General features: G+C 36.8%; 3 protein-coding genes across 4 annotated transcripts; 2 read left to right on the forward strand and 1 right to left on the reverse strand.

Moving 5' to 3' along the window:
* The first annotated feature begins 290 nt into the window (after positions 1 to 290).
* LOC139817100 (uncharacterized) lies at positions 291 to 4,778 on the forward strand. Of its 2 annotated transcripts, XM_071784914.1 has the most exons (4): positions 291 to 328; positions 885 to 1,446; positions 1,552 to 1,845; positions 2,138 to 4,778. In XM_071784914.1, the coding sequence occupies exon 4, from the start codon at positions 2,395 to 2,397 to the stop codon at positions 3,385 to 3,387; it is 993 nt and encodes a 330-aa protein (XP_071641015.1). In that variant the 5' UTR covers positions 291 to 328; positions 885 to 1,446; positions 1,552 to 1,845; positions 2,138 to 2,394; the 3' UTR covers positions 3,388 to 4,778. The 2 variants fall into 2 exon arrangements, with proteins under 2 accessions (XP_071641015.1, XP_071641016.1); XM_071784915.1 differs by lacking the exon at positions 291 to 328 and having other exon boundaries at positions 335 to 1,446.
* A 2,587-nt stretch (positions 4,779 to 7,365) lies between these two features.
* LOC139817098 (uncharacterized) lies at positions 7,366 to 11,382 on the forward strand. The gene is made up of 4 exons (XM_071784912.1): positions 7,366 to 7,492; positions 7,642 to 7,893; positions 8,099 to 8,292; positions 8,533 to 11,382. The coding sequence occupies exons 2-4, from the start codon at positions 7,649 to 7,651 to the stop codon at positions 10,719 to 10,721; spliced, it is 2,628 nt and encodes an 875-aa protein (XP_071641013.1). The 5' UTR covers positions 7,366 to 7,492; positions 7,642 to 7,648; the 3' UTR covers positions 10,722 to 11,382.
* On the reverse strand, positions 11,106 to 15,320 carry LOC139817099 (uncharacterized). The gene is made up of 6 exons (XM_071784913.1): positions 15,035 to 15,320; positions 14,315 to 14,463; positions 14,068 to 14,139; positions 11,792 to 12,634; positions 11,408 to 11,690; positions 11,106 to 11,242 (listed from the first exon to the last, which is right to left on the reverse strand). The coding sequence occupies exons 1-6, from the start codon at positions 15,129 to 15,131 to the stop codon at positions 11,106 to 11,108; spliced, it is 1,581 nt and encodes a 526-aa protein (XP_071641014.1). The 5' UTR covers positions 15,132 to 15,320.
* Between the last annotated feature and the right edge of the window lie 19 nt (positions 15,321 to 15,339).

A 15,339-nucleotide genomic window follows, 5' to 3' on the forward strand; every position in this document is an offset into this window, starting at 1 on the left:
TGTCTAATTATATAAAATATACACATTTGCATTGAAACACGTTTGAGTTTTGCCGTTGAATATACCACTTCCGGTTTTGAAACAAATGGCGACAGTTAGTCCGATCCCTCTCTGGAGGATCCCTATCGGGCACACAAAAATTGACGAAAAACGCCGGGATGACCTCTCTCAGGTTTCTCTCTGATCACGGTTTCGCTAAAAAAAGCGAAACCTTGTATATCGTTTAGCTGCCGGAGAGTGGGGGTGAGACGTAGAATATGTGGTGGTTTCGGAACGCATTACGTAATAGTTTAGCAACACGGGAAACGTGCTTAAGGTTGTATGACCCGTAAGATCTCTGCCAAAAGTTTAAGGGCCTTGGCACATAGAAAAACTTAAGCAGTAAAACTTTAAGCAGTAAGAAATCAACAGTATGGATTCGCTACCGCTTAGGGCCGTGCCTTAAGTTCTTGACTGTGATTGGCTGATTTGCTTACTGGTTGAGTTTTACTGCTTAAGTTTTTCTATGTGCCAAGGCCTTAAGAAACGTAACATAAAGCTAATTAACATATTTAAGAAGAAAGTAATATTTATATTAATATTTTATTAAAATAACGGTTGTCTGTGTTTTTAAGAGCTATAGAGACATTTTTATGCATATTTTCTCGTATGTAAACTTTTAATTTTAATGGTTTTTAGAAAGACTGTACCTGACTTGCAACTGACACAAACGAAAATCTGAAAGTGTGAAAATCTTTAAAAAGTAACAAAACATAGTAATTACTGTTTAAAAATACTAATGAAATTATATTACGTTATTTATTTACGTCATTTATTAATAAATTAAATACAATAGCTCTCATAAAAAAGTATTTTGATCGCGGCAACGTCGCATTTTCTGTAAGTTGGTAGCATTGATCTCACTCGACATCAGCTGCGTGAACGCGAAGTGTGCTCCGAGCACGTGTAATATACAGACGCATCGTTTGAGGTTAGTTTTCGCTTGCGCTACGAAAATGCCAAAAGTAAAACGTTACATGTGGAAAGGAAAAGTTGTCACTGAAAAAGTGTACAATCAACGGTTAGCACAGACAAATACTGGGAAACGTAATTTGAAGACACGAGTCAAAACTACACCAGATGATTGTATGGAAAATACAAGTACTGCGGAGAAAGAATCAACAGATATCGATGAAAAACAAGATCTTTCGAATGAGCCTGGTGAAGGACGCCGAATCGTGGATTTAAAATTTCTCGGTGAACAGTTATGGTGCACATCTTGCAAAGAAACTTTATCATTAAAAAATATTGAACAAGAAGAACGTCGAGGCCTTGGATCTGTTTTGCTCATACGATGCCATAAATGTTTATTGGTTAATCCTGTTGTAACGGGAAAGCAATAACACACTCCACCTGGAAAATCAAGACGCAACTCACGATTTGATGTTAATACCAAATTAGCAATAGGTTAGTATTATTTATATAGCAAACTATTATTTATAATACTTCAAAAACAAGCCTAATATACAATAAATAAACAGCCACATATACATAAGTTAAATCTTTTTCTAGGACTGATCCACAGCGGAATAGGTTTCACAAATTTAAACAAATTGTTAGCTTGTTTAAATATTCCAACAATAAATTTGAAGACGTATAAGAGATACGAAGCAGAAGCAGGAGGAGCACTGGAAATAGCAGCTAAAGAAAGTTGTCAGCGAAACCACTGCCAAGGGAACGGGCTTGGAAAAATTAGCGGGGAAAGAAGACCCTGTTGAGCTTGACTCTAGTCTGGCACTGTAAGCGTGCAGTTGAATTAGAGCGACAACTAACGTTAGAAAATAAAGCGACTATTGAAGAAAACATGTAATTTTGTATTTCATTTTACAATTAAATTTGCTTTAAATTGTACATTGATTTGAGTTTCTATTATTTAGATATTCAACTATAATAATTGTATATTGTAACTCTAACACTTTTGTATTTTTATGATTGCATGAATTTTAAAATGTTATATTTAAATTCAATTTAAAAATCAACTTTGAAATGAGATAATCATTAAAATAAGGAATAATTTTTTGATGCAATATAATAATTTGCTATATGTAATATCCTGTCGAATTCGAATACAAATGATTTTTAATTTACTTTTTAATAGGCCTGACAGTGTGAGATCTTGTTTGAATACATCCCAAGAATCCTTAATAGATCCTCATCCTGTAACGTTCGATACAGTAGTTCGTGTGATGGCGTCTTATGATATGGGGTGGACTACAAGAGGAACTGGTCGCGACTATGATAGTCTTGGATCTATAGTGGTCTTGGATCTATAATGGTTTTGGATCTATAGTAGGCCACTTCAGTCAGCAAATTTTAGATTACTCAACATGTAATCGAAAGTGCAAAAAATGTGACATGGGACATACTCCTTTCGATCATGATTGCAGACTGAATTTTAGAGGCTCTGCCAAAGCCATGGAATCGCATGCAGCAAACAAACTAGTCAATGAAAGTGATATTTTAAAATCGAAAAATGTCGAAATTGGCATTCTTGTTGGTGACGACGATAGTTCCGCCATAGCTGCTTGTCGAGCAGGTGCTTCGCATTCAATTGCAAAATTATCAGATGTCAACCATACATCCAAAGGAGTGAAGAAATGCTTGTATAATATAGAAAAACAGCACAAAGAGTTGACAAAAGACGGAATAACCTACTTTCACAGATGTTTCACATACGCTATGACCCAGAATAGGGGTAAAAGTGCAGCTATGGCCGAGGCGATAAGAAGTATCCCTTATCACGCGTTCAATCAGCATGAAAAATGCGGCCAATGGTGTGGATACGTGAAAGACAAGGAAAATTATAATCACAGAATGATTCCAGGTGGCTTTACAGACTTAAAATTATTTGAGGCACTTAAGGAAGTCTTTGATAAACTGGCATCAAATGCAGAAAAATTTTCTGTAGGCGCCTCCAGTAACGTAAATGAAAGCCTTAATGCAAGTATGGCTAGTAAGGCGCCTAAATCTAAATGTCTAAGTCTAACAGCATCAGCCGATTATCGATACGCTTCTGTTGTTGCGCAAAAGAACATTGGAGAAAGTTACCCCCAAATAGCTGCAAAAATGTTGACATTGTCGCCTGGTAAACATCATTCCAAGCACGTTAAGAAAATGGATTCAATTAAAAAACGACGACAAATAACAACAGCAAGTCGTGCATTTAAATTGAGGCGTATGCAATTAAAAAAATATAGAGCTTTTCTACGATACCAAAGAGAACTTTCAGAAGGTGTTACTTACGAAAGTAATTCTGCTTTATTGAAAAAGCCAGCCGTACAAATAAATATAGAATGTATAAGTGATGATGAAGGTACTATGGAAGAAAATATTCCCAGTATATCTTGACCTCGAAACCTCAGGATTTCAAAGAAATTGCGATATTTTGCAAATTGCAGCCAAATGTGGTAAAAATTCTTTCGACGTTTATATTCAACCTAGTCAAGAGATTTCTGCAGCTGCCACTGCGGTACATGATCTTCGAAAATGTCAAGCAAAGTTAATGCTGTATGGTAAACCAGTTCCTTCAGTTCCACCAAGGCTTGCAATAACAAATTTGTATCAATGGTTAATTTTATTAAAAAAGAAATGTGAATATAGCGGTACATAATTTGAGTTTTGATGGACCAAGATTGATTGATTTAATAACAGTTTATTCTTTAAGCGAAGAGTTTGCTGACATTATTGTAGGATTTATAGATACCTTACAGGTTATAAAAAAAGAAACTAATCGAAAAGGTAAAGGAGAATGTTCAATTACAGGATTAGCAAATTGGCTTAAAATTTCTAGTGTAAATGCTCATAACGCAGTGCAAGATGTATATATTTTAGAAAAAATTATTAGTAAATCTGGTATTAGTTATGAAACATTAACAAAATATGCAGTGAGTTATGCAGAAAAATCACAAAAGTGGATTGTAGATAAGCGCATAAATAGTCTGCTTCCAGATTTAAGGGGATGCTGGAGCCGTCTGTTTTACCGGCATTTTTTGTCGGCACGTAGCGTCGTATTAATTTGACAGAATTAAAAATCCTTCTCCAGAATTGCAGTACATACATTAATGATTCGGGGGAACTCTGATTTTATATAGAAAACGAGAAAAAATTACGGAAGTACAGATTTCCTTATCCTATTTTTATCCCAATATGGCGTCTCGAGTTGCGGCGAGCTGTCAGCTCGTCACAAGATGTATTTCATATAAGAGATATACCATTGGTACGAACGCGAAAACAAGTTCCCCCGAATTGCACAACAAGAAAAACATCGATAAACCCTCCAAATCAAGATTTGGAAGCGTAATATAAAAGTATAATGTCGACGTGCATCGTGCGTATGTGTGCGTGCAATGTAGCGTGCTATCCTTGTCTATATCTTTGTCTATACAAGGACAGATATAGTTCGCCGGTCTTCTTTACCGACGCCGATCGAGTTCGGCTACGGCTCCAGCATCCCCTTAAGTCCATTAAACGTGTTGGCGAAATTCTTGGCCGGGCGTAACTCCGGTTCGCCAATTGGAGCAAGGCAGGCCGGGTCGACCCCGACAGGGATCAGGAGTGCGGAAAATGATCAGACACTCGATTTCTCCTTCGATGATGCACAGCACAATTTTATTCTAGATATACACAGTCAGCCGGTGGCCTTTACAATTGGAGGCGCGGCGAGAAGTTGCGCCGGGCACGTGTTTGACGCGTGCGAGTACGCACTGCTTCGAGCGCACTTGGGGCGCAAAGATGTCACGCGGAGACGCGCACTTAAGTTAACGTTCACCTCTCGCTATGCGAGGGTGAAGATGCTGACGCTCAGAGGCGTAAATGTTCGTCGCCACACCGTGATAGCGGGAGCGATTGCGCGCAAACGGCGCGGTTGCGAGTGCCGTCGAACCGTGGCACGATGCACTGGCAGCCCAATAATTTCGGCACAGACACACGACGGGGCGTAAATCCGCGTGAATTCGAGTAGAGCTTGACTCAGTACGGAGCCACACAAGCTGGAGTACCGCACGAGTTGTTCGATTAGCTTCTACTGAGGACCGGCGTTCTCGCGGGCTAGTTTCCGGAGCATTCGGTGACGCGACAATGAATTTGGCCAATCGGCGCGTTTCGCAGGATCACGGGATCCTCGCGTGTCCGGATCGATCGCGCTACGTGAGAGACCGAGCGGTCAGGGATGACGCGGGGGGAGCGGCGCGAAGTCGCCTCGTTCAGGGGGCGGCTCAGGGATGGCGGTACCGGTATCGATCGCGGTTATTGATCGCGGTGCTTGCAATCCTGAACAAAACGGTATATGAGTTTTCACGAAAAGTGATACTGGTAGGTTATGAAGGAGAGTCGTGCAACTATAGACTGCTTGACCTGCAAACAAGGAAAATAACAATATCCAGAGACGTCGTGATACATGAGACAGACGGGCATTCAACATCGGATTCGAATGAAGATGCAGAAACCTCCATTAGTCTAGCACCATCAACGCAAGTGGAAGCTGTGCAAACGGAGAAGATTCAACTTCAAAAGAAAGAGACAGTCAAGGAAGAGAATTCTGCAACAACCAGCGATCGTACTCTTAGAGACAGAAGCGCAATAAAATCACCAGAACGTTACGAGGCGAACGTAATAAAGTTCGATGAGCCAGCAACATACGAGGACGCATTGTCCGGACCAGACGCCAAGAACTGGATTCGTGCTATTGAAGAGGAGCTCAAGGCACATGAGATTAATGGAACGTGGACAATTCAGGATCTACCTGCGAACAAGAAACCAATAGGATCTACATGGGTCTTCAAGATAAAACAGGACATACCAGGAGGCTCCCATCGATATAAAGCTCGACTCTGCGCTAAAGGATATTCGCAAAAGCACGGAACTGATTACAATGAGGTATTTGCACCAGTTGCCAGGTACGATTCCATTCGCACAATGTTAGCCAAGGCAGCAAAGGAGGACCTAAAAATTGCTCAGTTTGACGTAAAAACTGCCTTCCTTAACGGCAGTGTATCCGAGGAAATTTACATGGAAATACCGCAAGGGGTCAATCCAGGTTTGGAGAGTAAAGTATGCAGACTTCAAAAGTCTATATATGGCTTAAAGCAAGCATCACGGGTATGGAATCTTGAGTTCATTTCGAAAGCGTTATCATTTCGTTCAGAGCAAATCCGACCCTTGTATATACATTGGTAGAGTCAACTCGGACAAGGTTTATTTAATCATATACGTAGATGATGGTTTACTCCTAGCGTCGTTAAAAGAAAGTATTGACAAGATACTAAAGGAACTAAGTTTAAGTTTTGAAATCACGATTGGCAACGGTACATGTTACATAGGTATAGAGATTCTTCGAGTACCGGAATCAAAGTTAATTTTCATACATCAATCATCTTATACTAAACGTATCTTGAATCGTTTCAATATGCTAGATGCAAAAGGCAAAGATACACCTGCAAATTTAGGCATGCATCTATCATCACCGCATGATATATTTGTATCCTCAGACAATGTGCCATATAGACAAGCGATAGGTAGTTTAATGTTCCTCGCAAATGTCACGCGACCAGATATTGCCTTTATTGTAAATTATCTAAGTCGTTTTATTTCTAGTTACGATAACGAACACTAGAATGCAGTAAAGAACATATTTCGCTATTTAAAAAATACCATTGACATGGGCATTCTGTATGATGGGTCATCTGGAAATACATCTCTGCAAGGATACGCAGATGCAGACTATGCTGGAGACATTGACACCAGGCGATCCACCAGTGGATATCTGTTCATTCTGTCAAATGGAGCTGTAACATGGGGATCCTTGCGTCAAAGAACCGTTTCACTTAGTACTACTAAAGCGGAATATATGGCAACTTGCGAATCGGTTAAGGAAGCGCTGTGGCTTAAACAATTGTTACATGACATCGAACTCCAATGTGTCGATCCAATCGTCATTAACGTCGATAATCAAAGCGCGATTAAATTAACTAAGAACTCTGAATACCATAAACGAAGTAAACACATTGACGTTCGATATCATTTTGTGCGTGAAAGATATATGAATGGTGAGATCAGAATAGAGTATGTACCCAGTGAAGAACAGCTAGCGGACATCCTAACAAAGGTATTAAGCAGGGACTTATTCTGTAACCTCAGATCAAAGATGGGTGTCTGTAGGATAACTATAGAAGCTCTCAAAAGAAGGGAGTGTTAAGATTATGTTTCTCTAGCTTCATTTGTAACTGCCGCTAAGCTCGTGTGTAGCGCCCTTATTCTCTAGCATACGGTGCACATGTTTTCCGTTAGCGGCGCTCTCTCGTTGAGCGGTTGGCGTCTTCCGGCGCTTTGTGCGCTCGGGCTCTCGATCCCTCGTTCTCTCTGCGTTATGCGTATCGCACCACGCCGATTCAAGCTTAGCTATCATTAGTTTTCTTTTGCGTGCGTGCAATCTACTTAATTTAGTACGTAGAATAAAGTACGTTGTTTTCTCCACAAGTCGTGTACCTGCATTATTTGTTTACCAAGATAACACTGCTAGAAGATCCTGAGATCCTTTTAACAGTCGTGAAAATTACAAATTGAGTGAACAAAAATAACTATTACAAAGTTTGTCTTTTCATTCAGATTGCCAATGAAAAAGCCACGAGAACTGCAGTCTTGGCTGAAAAATCTAAACCTACAGAACAATAAGCAGCCACTCGAAAATCTGCGACTGTGCTCCGAACATTACTCTGAGGAATGCTTTACCAGAGAAAATGGAACTGTGAAACTACGAGAGGGAAGCATTCCAACATTATTTCATGCACCTAAGCACCAGAAAAAATGTATCTATTGCAATGTGCCTAAAACAAATAAAGGCGATCGTATATTTCACAAGTAAGTAAAACTAGTAGAAAATAAATGCACGGCTTATACGATACTTTTAAGATTTAAAATGCAAGTTTATTCGAACAGTTTTAGAATTATTACTATTACCACTATTATTATTAGTACTTATGAAGTTTGATGCGATAATCGGAATCAATTCTATTCCAAAATGTAATTACATGCAGTAATTATGTTGACTGTTGTGTATGTACAGATTTCCTCTCAAAAACTCAGTGCAGCTTCAGAAATGGTTATCTCGCATACCGTTGCAGAATTTCTTTCCGACGAAAGATGACATTCTATGTTCTGATCACTTCAAGCCAGACTGTTTCCGGCGAGTCGACAACAATAAGTTGCGCTTAAGAGCGCTTGCGGTTCCAACAGTATTTAAGCCTGAACTACCTACAAGTAAGAGTAATAAGTACACACAATAAGTACACCAAGGATATACCCCGCTGATTTTCTTCTTCCGAAAAGCATAAATAAAAGATGATTTTCTTATATCGCTTTATTATTAATAATACTTCTTTAAATGTAACATTTTAATGTTGTCTATTGCTTTTTTATACGTATCACTATATTTAATGATGTGTTATTGAAGAGCTTTCTATGTACAGTTTCAATTGTTATTTATTTTATATATTTTAGAAATAAACGTTTTATCTTCGAAAGTGGAAGCAACTGCAGCTGCAAGTTTTGAAAAATCAGAAAGCGCGGCTGATATGGAAACCACTGTAGATTCAGAAACAGCGGTGTATATTGAAACTGATGCGGATATGGATACCACTATTGACGTGGATAGTACGAGAGACATGGTACCTGTTCCAATCATCTTAAGCACTTCAACAGACAGGCCTCAGAAAAGGAGGCCAAATACTCCTGTTTCAATTTATTCAATGCGACACGATCACCATTATGAGGCCTCTCCTAGAAGCTACAAGAGAAAACTTACCTCGGCCCTCAGTACGATCAAAAAACTATCGAAAGAATGCAAGTTAAATAAACAACGGGTCAAGCGACTGACGACGAAGATAAGCTCCTTGAAGGATATAGTTCGTACATTGCGGGAAAGTATATCTGTAAGTGAGTCAGGACTCGCATGCTTAGAATCGATGGCTGACAGTGATGTTTCGGAGTTTTTGCGGAGGTACGCGCGAAATGCTAATAAATCGAAAAAAACAGGGAGTAAGATATTTAAACGTCGAGGTAAATTAGTAGCAGGTATTTCTCGCGAAAAATACCCACCTGCTATTCGGACATTCGCTATGACCCTTCATTTCTATTCGCCGAAAGCTTATAGGTATGTAAGACAAAAATTTTGCAACGCTCTGCCCGACCCAAGCACACTTCGGTTGTGGTATAGCACAGTCAATTGTGAACCCGGATTCACTTCTGAAAGTTTTGACGCGTTAAAGGAAAAAGTCTCAGAAGAAAAAAAGGTCGGGAGGCAAGTTATCGTTACCCTGATGCTTGACGAAATAGGCATTAAGAAAGGTATTCAGTATATTCGAGACGGAAAACTTAGAGGCTACGTAAATGTAGGATCAGGAATCGAAACATGCGATGACATACCTTTAGCGAAAGAAGCATTAGTTTTCATGGCGGTCGCATTAGATGGTAGATGGAAGATACCTTTAGGATATTTTTTGGTAAATGGGATAGATTCTTCGACGAATGCTAGCCTCATACAGAATTGTCTACAGCGTCTGGACGAAATTGGCGTCGAGGTATCGTCTTTAACTTTAGACGGTCCATCGCAACACTTCGCGACATTACGCAAACTTGGAGCTACTTTCGATTTAATCGATCCACAGCCGTATTTTCTGCATCCTTCGAACAAAAAGAAAGTACATGTAATATTAGATGCCTGCCACATGTTAAAACTGTTCAGAAACTGTCTTGGCGATCAGAAAGAACTGCGTGACAACGAGGGCCAAAAAATCGAATGGAGATTCATAACTGCTTTAGCATACTTGCAAGAAAAAGAAGGGCTACGAGCAGGAAATCTGCTTAAGATCGCACACATCCAATACTGGAAAATGAAGATGAAGGTGGCTCTAGCTGCTCAGACTCTCAGTAGCAGTGTTGCTGATGCTATCGAGTTTTGTGCGCGAGTATTAGGCTTACCAGAATTTCAAGGAAGTGAGGGAACGGTACGTTTTATTCGCTGTATCGATAGACTTTTCGATTTCTTAAATTCGCGTAATCCATTCGGAAAGGGTTACAAGAGTCCGTTGCGACGTACCAATGAGTTTATCTGGCGACCGCAAATTTTGGCCGACATAGAGTACCTAAAAGGTATCACGAATGTCGAGGGTAAGGAAATGTGGAAAACCAAACGGTACGTTCCATTCGTCGGAATGATTACAGCCGCCATGTCCGTCATTGGCATTTACGACACGTACGTTAAACCGGAAGGCTCTCAAATGAAATATTTGCTAACGTACAAATGTAGCCAGGACCACCTGGAACTATTTTTTTGTGCAATTCGAAGATGTGGTGGCTGGTGTCCGAATCCCACTTGTGCACAATTTATTTCGGCGTACAAAAGGTTGTTGGTTCGGCACGAAATAATTGCCACAAACGGTAATGCCGAAGCCATGGACTCTACCAGTATCCTAACGGTTTCTTCTGGGGCTGGAAGAAAAAAACCTATCGATCGTTACGATCCTGCTGTTTACAGCGCGATGGACAATATTCGATTCTGTAAAAACGGATTAGATGAAGAGATTGGACATTGGAAAAAGTATATTCCAAGGTATACAGAAATTTGTGTATCTTGGATATTCAGTTTATGTAGTATTTTGGCTTTATCCGTATACAGAGATTCAATATAGGCATATTCAGTCGTGTGTATTCCGCATACAGAAATTTGTGTATCTTGTATATTCAGTCTGTGTAGTATTTTGGCTTTATCCGTATACAGAATATAGTATATTCAATATAGTATATTCAGTTGTGTGTATACGGAATACAATATAGGTATATTCAGTCGTGTGTATACGGATTACACACGAAACTAAAAAAAATAAAATACATAAGAAAATTTTCACTGAAAATCGTATTTACTCGTATAATAGAGAGTATAATATTAAGTATAATTATATTATAAAATATCTGTTATAAAACCATCTGTTATAAAATTTTAAGCTGTATATAAGTTTTCACCATCAAGGTTTTAATTGATTATTCATTTGCAGTGCATCTCTTGCCAGCCTTTCTTATCTTGCTTTTTCACTCTTCTTAAGGTTGAAGGCCTTTCTTCCGATATGATAATTGATTTTTGTTGGTGTTATTCGTTCACTCTTTGGATCCGCTGATTCTTTGTTCAAAATATAATACCTCCGCATTTGAGCTCCTAAAAACAAATTCAGCATTTATTTACAATAATAAAAATTATCCAAATACACACACACACACACACACGCACGCACGCGCACACACACACACACACACACACACACACACACACACACACACACACACACACACACACAAGTATACGATATACTGAAGAACTAACCATAAATAGCAGCAAGAAGATCTTTTTCTAAAAATTTATTTGGCGGCGCAGTTCTCCCACCATCCAGGAACTTTTTCTTTTGCACATTGCAGCTACTAATAACATGAGTCAGCAATTTTTCTGTGCCAAACATATGCTGTGCAAGGGCATAAATGTATGCTTTGTCACCAGTTTCATTGTTGTTTGATGAATCCATATACATAATTTCAGCAATAGCTTTTATCTTCTCCCAGCCTACCACAGGCACCCATATCGCTGGATTTTCATGTATCAGTATTTTATCCTAAAATAAATTAAGAAGTCATATTTTAATGCTAAATTTATGTAATAATTGAAAATATCATATACTTGATAAATAACATTTCTAATAAGAATTAAGAATACCTCTTTAATATTCTCGAGTGACATTGCTGATGCTGCTGGTTCTTGTGTTTCAGTAGTATCCATAGGTTCGAGTTTTACAGGTCCATTGTCAGCTACAAATGAATCTTCAATATGAAATCTTGAGGTGTTTAATGATAATGACTCAGATGTGGCACGTTCTACGCTGACTGGTAAAAGGCATGCTGAAGGTTTTGATTCTGATAAAGTATTGGTTGTTGAAGTTCTTGATGATACAGGAGTGGATGCTGCACATTTTGATACCGATGTTGGAGATTTGCTACTTGATGGAGAATTAAGTTTTGCAATTTCACTAATTCTTTCTTCATTGCCTTTAAAATTTTCATCAAGTAATTTATTTTTATCAGATATTATTGAAGAGGATTTTTCAATAAATCTGCTTGAAGAAACTGATAATGAAGTTTTCGATGATGATAATGATGACGTATATGAACTTGATGCAATAGTACAAGGTGGAGACTGTGTAAGTTGTTCAACATGTGATTTGGCGCTGTTTGCTGAAGATGATGAAAAATACTCTTTCTGGTATAATATATTAAGAGTTCTTATCTCTTCCAGCTCCTTTTCTAACTTTTTTATTTTCGTTTCCAGTGATTTAATTTTGTTAGCTTTGTCCTGCATAGCCTCCACATGCAACTTCTTAAGCATAACATCATCATCTGAATCATCTGATGATTCTTCTTCCTTTTCATCATAATTTTCATCATAATCTTCATCATTTTTAGTTGCAGTATATTTATCTCGCTTGCTCCATAAAAGTTTCTTCCTTTTAGTAACAAATTTTTCTGCGAGCACAGTATGTGCAGATTCTTTCTTAGTCTTTCCCTACAAGTTCAAAATAATTGTAAAATTTAAGTTACAGTTTCTTTAATTAATAATTTAAAATAAAATATATCAATACATAAAATATATCAGCAAAAAATAAAATTATATATTAAGAGACAACGGCAGTGTCTCGCGCTGTCTGAGTCTCGATTTCACACTTTATTTTTAATAACTAAAAATATAGTTTTATATAATTATTATAAGTTTTTTTATTATAATAAATAATTTATAAACTATTATAATATTTATAATAGTAAATTTATACTATTATTACTATTATAAATATTACTATTAGATATAAATAAGTTTTAAAACTATAATTATTTGTATACTTTAAAAAAATTTAATTGTCTATTTCTAGATAAATCAAATTGTTTTTGTTTTATTTATGGAAAGAATGCATAAGTTTAATGAACGATATTATACAAAATTAAAATAGAAGTAGTAGGCTCTGAAATTGGAAATCCTCAAATGAGAAAAAAGTGGGCTAACGTAAACGTTGCGCAAATGTTTCTTTTTTTATTCAAATTGTTTATTTTCGTACGTTTCGGACCATCCTCAATTCCTCAACAACTATCCATACAAATTAATAAATTATGTGAAGAACAGATGTTCTAATTGGATTCGCTAAAAATATACATAAATATAGAATAACAAATACGTACGCAATAATCGTTCAAATTGAAAATGTACCTCTCTGTGGTCCCAGAAAATTCTCTCGGCGAGCAAGTATAATGAGCCACCCTCCGGTTCCAGCTGTAAGGATAATCAACACACAAATACCGTATATTTTTCTTACGGATTGGAACCGGAGGGGTTTATTATTCTTGTTTGCCGATAAAATTTTCTGAGACCATCAGAGAGATTAATTTTCAATTGGAATGATTATTGCGTATGTATTTGTTATTCTATATTTATTTGCATTTTTTGCGAATCTAATTAGAACATCTACGGTTTACATAAATTATTAAATTGTATGCATAATTGTGTGCTGAGGATTGTCCAAAACCAGGACCGAAACGTACGGAAATAAATAATTTGAATAAAAAAAGAAACATTTGTGCAATTAATTCTTAAGAATTATACAAAATGTTTGATAAAATTTAATTGTTTTTCTTTATATTAATTTATGCTTTGATATACGTCTTACTTATTTTCATATAATTGTCATATATTTTTGAACAATATAATTTTCTATTCATACTGGCACAATTTTTCAATCACATTATTTTTGTAGAAATATTTTTACAAATATTTTAGAAAGTACTATATATATATAATATATACCGGGCCTACACATCTGTAGTTATAACTGTCTAATGGACGTATAAAAACTTAGTAAAACAATTCTTCTTTGTTTAACTTTTAAATATATTGTAATAAAGCATCATTCGTTAATATAAACTTTTTTCATGCGTATTTCAGAAACGTACCTTCTTTCCGGTCTTAGTGACCATTTTGCTATCATTTTTTGAGGTTTTAGTGAAATCGTTTTTTGATGATTTCTGCAACAAAATAGAATGTAGAAATTAAATTTAGATTAGAATAAAGAGTAAAGTAAAAGTAACTTACAATTGTATGTATAATAGACATGTTAGAAAATTGCTCTTTATATATTTTAAGAGAGTACGAATATTCTTGTTGCAAAAAGAAGTTTAAAGAGAATACAAGAAGACATACCTTTCGCTTATTTGACGAGATATTTCTTTTACTTGACTGCTGCAATAAGCCATCAGTAGCTCGTGACTCTACCGCTAAGAGCGAAGGAGTCTTAAATCTCTTGTTCCTTCCTGATTCATCTAGTTGCTTTTCTAATTCTAATTCACTTTCTGTAAAACAGAGGAAATTTATTTACTAGTGAATTGGTGAAGAACATTAAGCATTTATCAATCTCGTGTCATGAGAAGAAACAAAATATGTAATCAAGGACAAAAATAATTATATACAATTAATTAACCTTTCGATTACCAAGGGGAGCGGGCCGTTTGCCCTATAAATGATTTGTTTAGAATAATTCTACTAGATTGTTATTATATAATTATAGTTTTAAAAATATTCTGTATCAATATAAATAAAAATAATTGACATTGTATTATATTTTTGCATTAAAATATGTTTACTTACTATATTTTAATATAATTTTGAACGTCATAAACATGCCATTACAAAGGAAATTTTTTGGGGTCAATCGCTTGCCCCTCTTGGTAACTTATGTGTACGCAGTGCACAAAATTAGCACGGTAATTGAAAGGTTAAAAATAATGTTACTCGATCGTTTTTCTGAAATTAACTAAAGTTAATTTCAAAACTTTAGGAAATTAAATTTACTAAAGTTCCAAAATTTTACTATAAAATAAAAATCATTCAGGGGAATGTATGTAAGAATATGTATTATCATACCAGCGACTCTGAGAACGTTGGCCTCGTAGTACCCTGGTTTTTTGTTTATAGTAGCTGAAGCAGTATAATGGGGAATTTCTGATACTTTTTTCGCCATCGAACTGGGAGAATCTTCTTCATTAGCTCCAGAACACCTTCAATATTGCCTCAGGTCCTTTGTTCTTAACGCCGTCCGGATTCTTCTCAAATCCGTACACAAATGATAATGGGCAAATCTCTTTTTCCTTATCCTTAAGATAGCGCACATACACCACACACTTTTCATTGTCCATTATAGATTAATTCTGAGTACGATTCACGAACGA

The sequence above is a fragment of the Temnothorax longispinosus genome, chromosome 8 (genome assembly GCF_030848805.1).
Source record: "Temnothorax longispinosus isolate EJ_2023e chromosome 8, Tlon_JGU_v1, whole genome shotgun sequence".
NCBI lineage: Eukaryota > Metazoa > Arthropoda > Insecta > Hymenoptera > Formicidae > Temnothorax > Temnothorax longispinosus.

What these genes read in the sequence shown, in the direction of transcription:
- LOC139817100 (XM_071784914.1), top strand. Translation starts at nt 2,395, where the DNA reads ATGGGACATACTCCTTTCGATCATGATTGCAGACTGAATTTTAGAGGC.
- LOC139817099 (XM_071784913.1), bottom strand. Translation starts at nt 15,131, where the DNA reads ATGGCGAAAAAAGTATCAGAAATTCCCCATTATACTGCTTCAGCTACT. An exon ending in TCTCGTCAAATAAGCGAAAG is followed by an intron (nt 14,140 to 14,314) that starts GTATGTCTTCTT and finishes ATTTTGTTGCAG; the next exon opens with AAATCATCAAAAAACGATTT. An exon ending in TCACTAAGACCGGAAAGAAG is followed by an intron (nt 12,635 to 14,067) that starts GTACGTTTCTGA and finishes TTGAACTTGTAG; the next exon opens with GGAAAGACTAAGAAAGAATC.
- LOC139817098 (XM_071784912.1), top strand. Translation starts at nt 7,649, where the DNA reads ATGAAAAAGCCACGAGAACTGCAGTCTTGGCTGAAAAATCTAAACCTA. An exon ending in GGCGATCGTATATTTCACAA is followed by an intron (nt 7,894 to 8,098) that starts GTAAGTAAAACT and finishes GTGTATGTACAG; the next exon opens with ATTTCCTCTCAAAAACTCAG. An exon ending in TAAGCCTGAACTACCTACAA is followed by an intron (nt 8,293 to 8,532) that starts GTAAGAGTAATA and finishes TATATATTTTAG; the next exon opens with AAATAAACGTTTTATCTTCG.